General features: G+C 58.1%; 1 protein-coding gene across 2 annotated transcripts in view; it reads right to left on the minus strand.

Moving 5' to 3' along the window:
- Nucleotides 1-326: 326 nt before the first annotated feature.
- VIPR2 (vasoactive intestinal peptide receptor 2) overlaps nucleotides 327-12,132 on the minus strand; it is a 68,993-nt gene continuing 57,187 nt past the window's right edge. Inside the window, exons 7-13 of one of the 2 annotated variants that reach the window (XM_061415359.1) lie at nucleotides 8,953-9,103; nucleotides 7,912-7,972; nucleotides 7,073-7,142; nucleotides 6,473-6,564; nucleotides 2,311-2,440; nucleotides 2,183-2,224; nucleotides 327-1,599 (exon numbers count right to left, since the gene is read on the minus strand). In XM_061415359.1, coding sequence (XP_061271343.1) covers nucleotides 1,426-1,599; nucleotides 2,183-2,224; nucleotides 2,311-2,440; nucleotides 6,473-6,564; nucleotides 7,073-7,142; nucleotides 7,912-7,972; nucleotides 8,953-9,103 — 720 coding nt within the window. In that variant the 3' untranslated portion in view covers nucleotides 327-1,425. Of the gene's footprint in view, nucleotides 1,600-2,182; nucleotides 2,225-2,310; nucleotides 2,441-4,282; nucleotides 6,096-6,472; nucleotides 6,565-7,072; nucleotides 7,143-7,911; nucleotides 7,973-8,952; nucleotides 9,104-12,132 lie in introns of those variants that run through there. The other variant, XM_061415360.1, reaches the window with a different exon arrangement.

Below are 12,132 nucleotides of genomic sequence, written 5' to 3' on the forward strand. Positions count from 1 at the left end.
CACACACGCACGCACACACACGAGAGCACGTGTGTGCTCAGCCCTGCCCTGGTGAGCAGGTCCCCAGGTTCCATGGAGCGGGGGTGTGTGTCTTGGGAGCGGCAGCCCCCTCCCCACGTCCAGGGGTGCCAGGAGCCCCCGCATGGACCAGGCCTGTAAGGAGCAGTCCCAACTGGTGCCAGTGTCCCGGAGGCGATGGCGTCCAGAGGCCTGAGCTGCCGTCCGCCCGCCCCCACCAGCCCACCCTCCGCCGGAGCTCCTCTTCACAGGCGGGAAGGCTTCCTCCGAACGTCCTCAGGATGTTGATGCTATCAGAGTCAGCCAGCAACAGACACGAAATGGGTTTTATTCAAGCGGCCACTCACGGCGGCTGGGGCACACTCCAGGCACACGTTTACAGCACTTTGCAATGACACGTTGGGCGCTTCGGTCACCTCTGTCCTGCTAACGGGGAGTGACAGGCAGTCTCCCCCCTGCTCCCATTGGGCCGGACCACCAGTCCTAGGCTCGTGGCCTTGGCTCCGGCAGCTGACAGACCCCCGGGTGCTCATCCAGCACCCCCGCCATACGGCGGCCCTGAGAGGCTTGCTCGCTGTCTGAGCTGGGATTCCGCTGCCGGGCCCCCCGCGGCTGCCCCAGGCTCTGGGCCAGGCTCCTCTCACCGGGGGCCGGGCACACCCCCAGGGGGCCTCTGCTGGGTGACAAGCCTCCCAGTCTTGCCCAGGCTGTCCAGCCTACTCCTCAGTCCAGCCCTGCGCCCCGGCCCCGCTGCCCAGCGCCGGCCATCCTGACGACAGGCACCCACGCTCAGGTCTGTGATGCCCCAAGACAAAGGCTCCATGGCCTTGTTGGTAAGGGGGGCCTGATGTCACAGAGCGGCTGGAGAACTGAGCGCAGCAGCAGAGAGGCGAGAGTCCCGATGTGGCGTGAGCAGGGCGGGGCCGCGGGGCACCCAGGGGTGCGAGGCAAGGGGCCCAGCTGGGCTTGCAGGAGGCTCCCTGGAAGCCTCGGAGGGGGTGGAGGCCCACATGTCCCGCACCCAGCGGGGTGGACCGCCCCTGTGACTAGGGGTGGGAGACCAGCGCTGGAGGTCATGCAGAGACGGGGTAACCACATCCCTGAGGGCCAGCGCCCCAGCTCAGGCCTGCGCCCCCCGAGAACTGGCGCTGAGATCAGAAACCCCTTCCTTCTTCCACAGTCGCTGGACCCAAGTCCTGGGTTCCACCACTGTGGTCTTTGTTAGTCTCTTTGGAAATGGGCGTGTCTGCCAAACGTGTGAAGTACAAAGTGCCCGGCTGCTGGCGTTTGACAATCGTGAGCTTTAAGTCCCGGGTGTTTTGAGGTCCCCCAGTCCCCCAGGGGCTCAGCTAGGCCCGGCTCCGGGGGGTCAGCGCCAAGTCCGCTCGGGCCCCCACTGAGGCACCCTTAGATGACCGAGGTCTCCGTCTGCAGCAGGGACGGGGCCCGGGAGCCGCGGGGGCCCTGCAGGGCGCCGTCGGAGCCGGTCCTGGAGATGGACGAGCTGTGCAGCCGGTAGTCCCGGGCGGAGGGCCGGCTGGGCCACAGGCCGCGCCACGTGCGTCTCAGCTCGCTCTGCACCTGGAGCGGGGCACGGCCGCACGGGCTCAGCGGGCGGGAGCCAGGGGCCTGCAGCCCCAGAGCAAATCTCCCCCTGTGGCCCGCTTCTGGGTGTGGAAGCTGTGATATCCGTGGACGGAGTCAGGCGGGCTTGGGAACCAGGAGGGGACAGGGACGCGGGGAGTGCCAGAGAAGAGTGCTCTGACCCGGAGCCGGAGGCAGCTGAGATGCACGGGAGGGCTGAGCAGAGAGCTATGAGCACCGGCAGTGGCATTGACCCTGGCAGGGTGACCCCCAGAAGGTGGGCCCACTCCAGATCTTTTCAAGTGAAGTCGGTCAGTTGTGTCCAACTCTTTTGTGACCCCATGGACTGTAGCTCACCAGGCTCCTCCGTCCATGGATTTTCCAGGCAAGAATACTGGAGTGGGTTGCCATGTCCTTCTCCAGGGGAGCTTCCTAACCCAGGGATCGAACCCGGGGCTCCCGCATTGGAGGTGGATTCTTTACTGTCTGAGCCCCCAGGGAAGCAGGTCCTTTAGGGGTGTTTTAAGGAATCCTCCACGAGCCGGGAGCCTATGCTTCCCTGGGAGGCCAAAGGACTCACCTCGCTGTTGAGGAAGCAGTAGAGAACCGCCACCACCAGGCCCTGAAAGGGAGAAGGTACTGGTCAGAGGCCACCAGTCCACCCCCCGCCACCCCCACCCCCGGGACTCGTGGCCCCGCCTGCCGCACCTGAAAGGATCCGAGGCACAACTCGAACAGAATCTGGTACTTGGAGGAGATGCGGATGGGAAAGACAGCGAACACCATGTAGTGGACTCCAAACAGCGGGATGAGCAGCAGGGTGGACTTGGCTAGCCTCCTGCAGCGGAGAGAGTGGTCATGCTCTGGGCAACCGAGGGCCTCCCTACGCAGCCACACCTCTGCCCATCCCAGGAGAGTGTGCAAAAGCAGGGGCAAGCACCACTCTGCCCCACAGAGCAGCAAAGCCCTCTCGGGAATCTTGGCCAATCGGAAAGGGCGGCACTGGTCTGAGCAGGTCAGACAGCCCTGTGTGTCCCTCGTTTAGAAGCAGAGACGGGCAAGCATCCCCAGCATCCAGAGGATGGGGCGAGTTTTAGTTTCAGATCCAAAGAGCAGATGCTGCAAGGCTGCCCCTGGGCACAAGTGAGACCGTGTCCCCCTGACGGCTATGGACAGGTCCTGCGGGCGACCCTGCTGTGGGGCCCAGACATCTGAGGAGTGGGAGAGCTTGGACCCTATTTCACTTCCCTGCCGGGGAGCTCTTACCCTCTTAACCAAAGAGCAGACTTTCTTCTCACTGCAGTGGTGTTGAAAGCAAGACAGCTGAACTCAGTCCTACCTGCCCCCAAGCCTGTCCCACGCCCCAACCAGGTACAGGTCATTTCCGCTAAGTCAGCATTTCCCAGGCCCCAGCACCGGCCCCGGCACCGCCCGAGGCCATGCTGAAGCGGGCCTCCTCCGACTCAGTGTCTGGGTCTCAGTGCTGAGTCCTTCTTCAAGTGCACAGAGGTGCTGCAGCTGCTGAGCGGAACCCCCTCGGAGAAACTGCTGTGAGCCAGGGACTCTCACAGCTGCACACAAGAGTCATCGGGGGGGCTCTTCAGACTTGGAATCCAAACTGCACCCCATCCAGTTACGTCAGGTCTCTTCGGGTGACCTGGCCTCTTCCCGGGGGAGTCCCCGTGGCTGTATCTGATGCAGTGACCCCACCACGGTCTGAGGGTCAGGAGCCCTGGGGTCACCGGGAGGACAGGCAGGCAGGCAGGGGCTGGGCCCCCTCATGACCCCAGCAACCAGCCACCACCCGGATGACCAGCCTCATCCTGGCAACGTGGAGGGAACCAAGGGAGGGGTGCCTCCGGCTCCTCCCCACCTGCTCTGCTGGGTTGGCACCACCCAGTACTTGGGAAGACCCTGATGCTGGGAGAGATCGAAAGCGGGAGGAGAAGGGGATGACAGAGGATGAGATGGTTGGATGGCATCACCAACTCAATGGACATGAGTTTGAGAAAACTCCAGGAGATAGTGAAGGACAGGCAGCCTGGTGTGCTGCAGTCCATGGAGTCACAAACAGTTGGACACAACTGAGTGACTGAATTGAACTGAACCGAATACTCAGAAAGAAGTCACCACTTTGCTGACGTGTTTTGAGACACCTACAGAGTTCACAAGGGGTTTCCTTGTATTGGGTGATCTGCACAAGCTCTGCTCCAGCTGCACGCGTGACCAGGGCCTCGCTGGGCGGGGAGGCCTCAGGACCCCCCAGCAGCATGTACAGGCCTGACCGTCTGACCATAGCACACGGCAGTCTCGCGGGCTTCAGCACCGCGGCCGGTGTCCACCTGGCAAGTGAGGCTGAGGTTCTGCAGGGAGCAGCCCATTAGGCAGATGTCAGAGAGACCTGCCTGGACTCCTGCAGTTGAGACTCTGCTGGTCTCTAGAAAGGGGGCTTAGAGGTGGGACTCCTGTGCCTGGGGATCTGCCACTTCTGTTATGAGATGGAGACAGAAAACACACCAAAATACAGCCAGGCGAGCATCACAGATGTGCTCTGCCTTTTTTGTTATTCTGGAAAAAGAGTAGATTCTATTATCCGCATCTTCGGGGTCTGCAATTCCCGCCCCCGTTTGCCTGAACCCAAGGCTGGACCAGCTGCACCAGCCCCTCCACACTGGACTAGTTTTAGTTACACTCGAGTCGCAGACTTTATTTTTCTTTATAAATTCTTGATAGATTTACAGAGTCTTCCAGTTCCTTTACAGAGTTCTCAGTCCTCGTTAATTAGCTGGATGAGGGTGGGTGATTACTTAAACTCTGCTCTCTTTCTAATGAGGGAGATGATATCCACCTTTCTGTTACCATTCAGGCAACAAACACCAGTTCAGTTCAGTCGCTCAGTCGTGTCCGACTCTTTGCGACCCCATGAATCACAGCACGCCAGGCTTCCCTGTCCATCACCAACGCCCGGAGTTCACTCAGACTAACATCCATCGAGTCGGTGATGCCATCCAGCCATCTCATCCTCTGGTCTCCCCTTCTCCTCCTGCCCCCAATCCCTCCCAGCATCAGAGTCTTTTCCAATGAGTCAACTCTTCACATGAGGTGGCCAAAGTACTGGAGTTTCAGCTTCAGCATCAGTCCTTCCAAAGAACACCCAGGACTGATCTCCTTTAGGATGGCCTGGTTGGATCTCCTTGCAGTCCAAGGGATTCTCAAGAGTCTTCTCCAACACCACAGTTCAAAAGCATCAATTCTTCAGCACTCAGCTTTCTTCACAGTCCAACTCTCACATCCATACATGACCACTGGAAAAATCATAGCCTTGACTAGACAGACCTTTGTTAGCAAAGTGATGTCTCTGCTTTTCAGTATGATGTCTAGGTTGGTCATAACTTTTCTTCCAAGGAGTAAGCATCTTTTAATTTCATGGCTGCAGTCACCATCTGCAGTGATTTTGGAGCCCCCCAAAATAAAGTCTGACACTGTTCCCACTGTTTCCCCACCTATTTCCCATGAAGTGATGGGACCAGATGCCATGGTCTTTGTTTTCTGAATGTTGAGCTTTAAGCCAACTTTTTCATTCTACACTTTCACTTTCATCAAGAGGCTTTTTAGTTCCTCTTCACTTTCTGCCATAAGGGTGGTGTCATTTGCATATCTGAGGTTATTGATAGTTCTCCCAGAAATCTTGATTCCAGCTTGTGCTTCTTCCAGCCCAGCCTTTCTCATGATGTACTCTGCACAGAAGTTAAATAAGCAGGGTGACAATATACAGCCTTGATGTACTCCTTTTCCTATTTGGAACCAGTCTGTTGTTCCATGTCCAGTTCTAACTGTTGCTTCCTGACCTGCATATAGGTTTCTCAAGAGGCAGGTCAGGTGGTCTGGTATTCCCATCTCTCAGAATTATCCACAGTTTATTGTGATCCACACAGTCAAAGGCTTTGGCATAGTCAATAAAGCAGAAATAGATGTTTTTCTGGAACTCTCTTGCTTTTTCGATGATCCAGCGGATGTTGGCAATTTGATCTCTGGTTCTTCTGCCTTTTCTAAAACCAGCTTGAACATTAGGAAGTTCACGGTTCACGTATCGCTGAAGCCTGGCTTGGAGAATTTTGAGCATTACTTTACTAGCATGTGAGATGAGTGCAATTGTGTGGTAGTTTGAGCATTCTTTGGCATTGCTTTTCTTTGGGATTGGAATGAAAACTGACCTTTTTCAGTCCTGTGGCCACTGCTGAGTTTTCCAAATTTGCTGGCATGTTGAGTGCAGCACTTTCACAGCATCATCTTTCAGGATTTGAAATAGCTCAACTGGAATTCCATCACCTCCACTAGCTTTGTTTGTAGTGATGCTTTCTAAGGCCCACTTGACTTCCCATTCCAGGATGTCTGGCTCTAGGTCAGTGATCACACCATCGTGATTATCTTGGTCGTGAAGATAATCTGAGTCGTTATTAAGTACAAGGCCCACATGAGGTGTTGCCTGGACCCTGTGGTCAGACAGGGAAGACAGAACCAAATATAAAATGCAAAGACGTGTGGCCAAGGAGAAAGGTCAGGGTACAAAAGAGGAGAGTGGACAGACACTTCGATACCCAGCTCTCCAGAGGCTGTGCACACTGGCGGCAAGGGAAGCACCCAGCCTGAACAATGGCCTTGGCGACGCTGCCCTTGGACAGGTCACTCCAAGTCTAGGGGTCCCTGTAAATTGGCCCAGGACACACTCCTGTGGCTAAAGGAGATGACGTGGGGTCATGTGTGGGTCCCCAGGCCCCAGTTTCTCTGCTCTGCACACACGTACTCCAAGTTGTCAGGCCGTGTGCGGCTGCTGAGGGTGGTTCGGAGCTGGCTCGAAACACATACTCACTTGTACTGTGACTGGTCGTTGCCACCGACATCTGGGGACGTCAACTTCTGCAGTAAAATTCGTATAATGCTAACAAAAAGGATGAAATTGACCTGCACAAAAAGAGATGACATTTCAGGGTGTGAAGTCCCCCTGCAAGGGAGGCGGCGAGGCCAGGATGTCTGCAGCTCAGCCTCGCCCAAAATGGGGCTCTGGGCCCCACTGGCTCAGGAGCGCCAGTGCCCTGCCCAGTCGGGTCTGCTCCCCCTGCCCGCCCCCCAGGTCAGAGCAGGGCAGTCTGTCTGTGGCGTCACCTATGTGTTGACCCCAGGCTGCAGCAGTTTAGTTGAGAACATTAAGACGTGCATTCCACAGATGGAAATCCAGTTCAGATCCAAGGCTGCACACTTTGGGGAGCTGACTGTGCCCCCCTCCAAAGGTGCATCTCCCTCTTGCCCTCCCCTTCCTCCTGACGGTGGGCCGAGCCACCTGTGGAAGAGCTCAGCCTGGGATTCTTGTCTCGAGAGGCTGAGTGGAACGGGGCCGTCTGTATTCACCACAGGGCTCTCTGCCCAAGTGCAGCCTGGTGGTAACTCAGGTTTCCACACAGAAGTCACTTACTATAATAGAAATTAAAATTGGTGTTCGTATAACCCACCAAGGAACACTGTGGTCATTGGTATCCCAGCAACTATTGAAGAAAGAGAAGGAAAATCACATTATCACGGATTCCATCTACAAACGAAGCATAGGAGGATAACACAGGCCTGTGGCTGCACCCCTTCCGAGGGGCTTGCCAAACCAGCCGGCACCCCCCCACCGCCACGATGAACCCCTGACTCACAGGTTTGTTGGGTGGTCCCTCCTGACCGCCACGCCCTGTCTCCAGGAGGAAGCTGGGACAGCAGGCTTGTACAACGCCCCCCGATTGCCTGTTAACTCACACCCCTCCCAGCAGAACAGACCCACCCTTGTTCTGGAGCCTGGCTGGTTCCGACAGGAGGGTGTGGAGTCCTGGAACTCAGTGTGGCCTGTCTAGACCTGCAGCCCCGGCCTCCCCTGCAGGTAGAGGCCCACGGCAGTGAGTGAGCAAGACTGAGCTGGAGAGCTGCCCAAAGAGCCAGGGACAGAAGCACACCAATAAACTGGACCTGTGTGAGCGCCAAGCTTGGGGTGTTTGTTACTGGCAGGGGGTGGCTGGGAGGGGGCGGCAGGTGGACCCGGGCCCGCACGAGGCACAGCAGCTGCTGGGCTCCACGGTGGGAGCTGGGGTGCCTCAGGCTAGGCACGGCCTGCCCCCATTCAGCTCCACCTGCTCCGTGGCACCTGTCCGAGGTCCCCACCCTGAGTCGCCCCCTGAGCGTCCAGAGGCTGCCTTCTGCCTAGACACAAAGCTGCCCTCCGGCTCGCCAGGCCCTCTGTCAGCGGCGCTCCCCCTCAGCCACAGGCACAGCACTCACCCCGTGTCCTCCAGCAAGAGACGAGCCACAGTCCACGCACCCGTGCAGACAGTGGGGATGCCTGCAGAGAGACACCCGGTCACCCCGGCCCGGCGCTGGCCACCTGGATCAGCCCGATAGGGACGCACACGGGAGCCTTCTTGAGCCCCCTGCCAGCGGGGACAAGGGCTTTCTGATGGACAGATTAATGGAAACTCTTCATAAATATGGAGAAGGCAATGGCACCCCACTCCAGTACTCTTGCCTGGAAAATCCCATGGACAGAGGAGCCTGGTGGGCTGCTGTCTATGGGGTTGCACAGAGTTGGACATGATTGAAGTGACTTGGTGGTGGCGGCAGCAGCTTCATAAATACACACAGGCTTACCCTCATGCCTTACTAAGCAGTGAAGATAATTAAATACGAGTTTGAAGGCTTCACAGGCCTGAAACACATGTGTTTCTGGATGTTGGTACCAACGTGCTGGAGAGGCTGTGTCCCGACTTGGCAGAGACCTGAAGGGGCGCCCCTCACTGAGAAGGTGGGGCCCGCAGCTTCACCCCTTCCCGATTCCAGCTTAGGCAGAGCCCCACTGATGAGCACGTTAGGGGGACCTCGCTGGGGACGGTCTCCCTGCTCCTTCTCCCAGGCCCCTTCTTTCTGGTTCTCCCCCGACCCCCCGCCTCGGTTGGGGTTCACCCCAGGAATGAGAGTCACAGTGATTTTAAACCAGGTTCTAGGGCTTCCCTGGTAGCTCAGCTGGTAAAGAATCCTCCTGCAATGTGGGATACCTGGGTTCAATCCCTGGGTCGGGAAGATACCCTGGAGAAGGGAAAGGCTACCCACTCCAGTAAGAATACTTAGAATTCCATGGACTGTGTAGTCCATGGGGTTGCAATGAGTCCAACACGACTGAGCAACTTTCACTTTCATTTCCTGGCTCCCAAAACATTAAGGTGTTGACTCCCTTCCTCCGGGGCAGCCCAGGGTTTTTCTGAGCGGAGAGCGTCTCTGTGGGTAGGTCCGAGCCAGGGGCACCTGGCAGGCAGGGGGAGTCCTTACCCCATCCGATCAGGAGGTAGGCCCGGAAGCGCCGGCCGGGGGCGAAGATGACGGCGAGCAGGGTGTGGAGGTAGAGCCCCTCCACCAGCAGCCAGTAGAAGTTGGCCATGATGCAGTACTGGAAGAAGACCAGGCTCAGCTTGCAGCCCACCTGCACGGGGAGGGGCCGCGTGAGCGCGCGCCACCACAGGCCCGGCTCCGGGCCCTGCTGTGCAAGGAGCGCGGAGGTGCCTCCCGGAGGCGCGAGCGTGTGCGTGTGCGCGTCCGGCGAGGCCTGCAACCTGCGGAGGGCGACACGGGCCGGGCAGACGCACACCACGCCCGAGGGGACGGTCACCCTGGGTGACGCGTGGGGCCCGGCCCCCCTCCTCCTGCCGCCTCGTCCCCACTAACCCTCCGCTCACTCCCACTTCCCTCCTCTCTCCCTCCTCACTGTGGACTCTTAACAAGAGACAAGAAGTAAAGGAAAAAACAAGAGAAACCACCAAACAAAATATTTCCTCAGGTGTTTAGAAAGGGGAAATTTAGGCTTTAGGTCACTAAGCTTATATAAATGCACCGAAAACAACCCCCCAGCACGTTTAGTATTCTGTATCTTTACAGCCTGCAGCCCAGATACATACTTGTGGACGGATGGGGTGGATACACGGAGACGTGCGGATAGACCCGCGCACGCGCACTTGGTGGGCGGGCAAGAAACGCCTGGCAGCCCTTCAGGCAGGCGCGGCTGCACATCTCCAGGCCGCTCGCTGCCGGTGCCTGGCACTAGGTTTCTCTCGCTCTGTTTCTTTCTAAGGCGGTTAAGCTTTACCAATGCCGAGTGTGGGGCGGGGGTCCGGCATGTGGAGGACAGCAGGGCTGGGCCCAGTAAGTGGAAAGAGGCACGTTAAAACCCATCGATGAGACCCCGGGACTGGCGCCCCTCGCTGGAACACTGACAGAGGCCGGCCTGGGTGTCGGGGAGAAGGAGCCCCCCATCGATGAGACCCCGGGACTGGCGCCCCTCGCTGGAACACTGACAGAGGCCGGCCTGGGTGTCGGGGAGAAGGAGCCCACGCCCGAGGGTGGAGGGGCCCACGGTGAGCCCTGCTGGCCAGGGCAGGGGCATCCTGTACACGGGGCGCCCACGGCGACCAGCTCTGCTTGTTACAACTTAAATACACGTGCCCTTCACTGCCTCCAGTCTCTCTCCAGTCCCCCCTGACCGAGTGGTGGCAGAAAGAGAAACCAAGGTGTGTCTGTTACTGGCGGGATGGTCGCACAGACTACGTCACACCTTCCAGATTCAAAGTAAGAGACCCTGGGACCCTGGTAGACTCAGAGTTTCCAAGATACACTGTTGAAGGAGGAAAAAAGACAAAGTGTGTTTAACACGATTCCAATTCCTTCTTCTTAGTAAAAGGTTTAAAATGCCATGTCTGCACTTCTTCACTGCAGCTCATAAGCCATCAACACACTCCAAGGGCAGAGGCTCTGGGGTGAGGGGCTGTCTGCTGACCTTCAGTCGTGGGAAGGCCGAGAGGCCAGCGGCCAGGACTGCACCCTGCTTGGTTCCCAGCGGGTCCTTGGCCAGTCCTGTGCCGTCTGGGAGCCTCTACCACCCACGGCAGCCAGGCGTGCAGGGCGCTGAGCCCCAGGGCCTGCAGGAGGTCCTGCTGAAGGTCAGCTTCGGGTGGCCCTCGGGTCGCTTCTTTTCTCCAGACTGCAGCCAGTTTCCACGGTTTGGATGGAACCCAAGCCAAGGAGCAGCAGCGAGGCGCCCGTGTGTGGGCTGGCCTTGGTAGGGACGGAAGCCGGGTTCTGTCTCTAGGTCCACTTTATGAGCCAGTACAGCTGGCTTCTTTGAGGGCCAACCCCTTGCAAAGGACGAGAAAACTGCACCCACGTCCATGACTGTCCAAGGCACAATCCGGGGTCACACCTGGGAACGCTTGCCTCTCGGGCCCTATGGGGACATAAGCAACTCCCTACGGTGCTGGGGAGACTTACAGCATCCACAGGTGCTAAGAGCAAGCAAACAGGAGATCTTACTTAAACGTGTGGAAGTGACGGCTGCAGGGCTGGGGAAGGAGGCTTTGTCACCTCTGCGGGCCTGAAGCCTGGAGCCGTCACTGCTCAGCAAGCAGCAGAGGTGAGGGCCACGGCCACGGCCACTTTCGTGGTTTCTGGTGTCTTGTGTGCCAGCTGCCCCACACTCGAGGACGTGGGCTCCCCCAGCACCACTCAAAGCCCCTGTCTTCAGAGCTGTCCTTCCAGGGTTGGAGCCAAACTTTCTTGATGGGACAGAATGTGAAGAGTGTGTGTGTGCCTGGGTGTGGGCACACATGGCTATGTGTCTGCATGCACGTGTGTGAGCACACACTGCCGTGTGTCTGCATGCACATCTCTGAGCACACACATGGCTGCGTGTCTGCATGCACATATGTGAGCACACACTGCTGTGTGTCTGCCTGCACGGGTGCACCTGTGTGTGTTGACAGGCTCTGCTCACTTCCCTTCCTCCTGCTCCCTCTCCCCTCTCTGCCCCTCTATTCTATCCTGGGCTGTGGAGCCCAGGACCCTCGGCAAAGTCAGGCCCCCAGCCCAACCTCCTGCCCTCCTCTCTGGGACTACCCCTGTTCAGATGTTTCAGACCTCTGAGTTTGCCCCTAATGCTCCAGGCAGGTGGGACTCGGGGCAGGGACATCCCAGTTCCCATCCCTCCATCCCCACCTCCCTCAGCCTGGAGCCGGCCAGATCCTCTGTCTACACAGCAGGACAGCATACTGCTCAGGTCAAGGGCCTGGTGTCCATGGGTCCATCAGGGTCACTACATCCTTTAATGAAGGAGGAGCTAAGTAAGGAGGGCTCCTTGGAGCAGAGTTCTGAGTAAGGCAGAGAAGCAGCAGAAGATTTCTCAGCGGGAGGAGAACTGGGTCTCCCAGCTCCTGGCCTCTGGGGGACCCCCGTCTGTGCAGAGGAGACTCCATCCCGGGACAAGAGCCCAGGGCTCGCCTTCCACCTGGGGTGGGACGTCCGGGTGGAGGGCCGTGCTGCTGATTTTACTGTTGCAGTCAGTCCACACGCCTCGCGGAGGGACTGTCCCCAGGGTATATTAACCTGCGGGCCGGGAAGCAACTACTCTAGTGTGGTAAAGGCTTTACTGTCTTAGAAAGACCCTGATTCAGACTTCTTCAGTCC

The sequence above is a fragment of the Bos javanicus genome, chromosome 4 (genome assembly GCF_032452875.1).
Source record: "Bos javanicus breed banteng chromosome 4, ARS-OSU_banteng_1.0, whole genome shotgun sequence".
Classification (NCBI taxonomy): domain Eukaryota; kingdom Metazoa; phylum Chordata; class Mammalia; order Artiodactyla; family Bovidae; genus Bos; species Bos javanicus.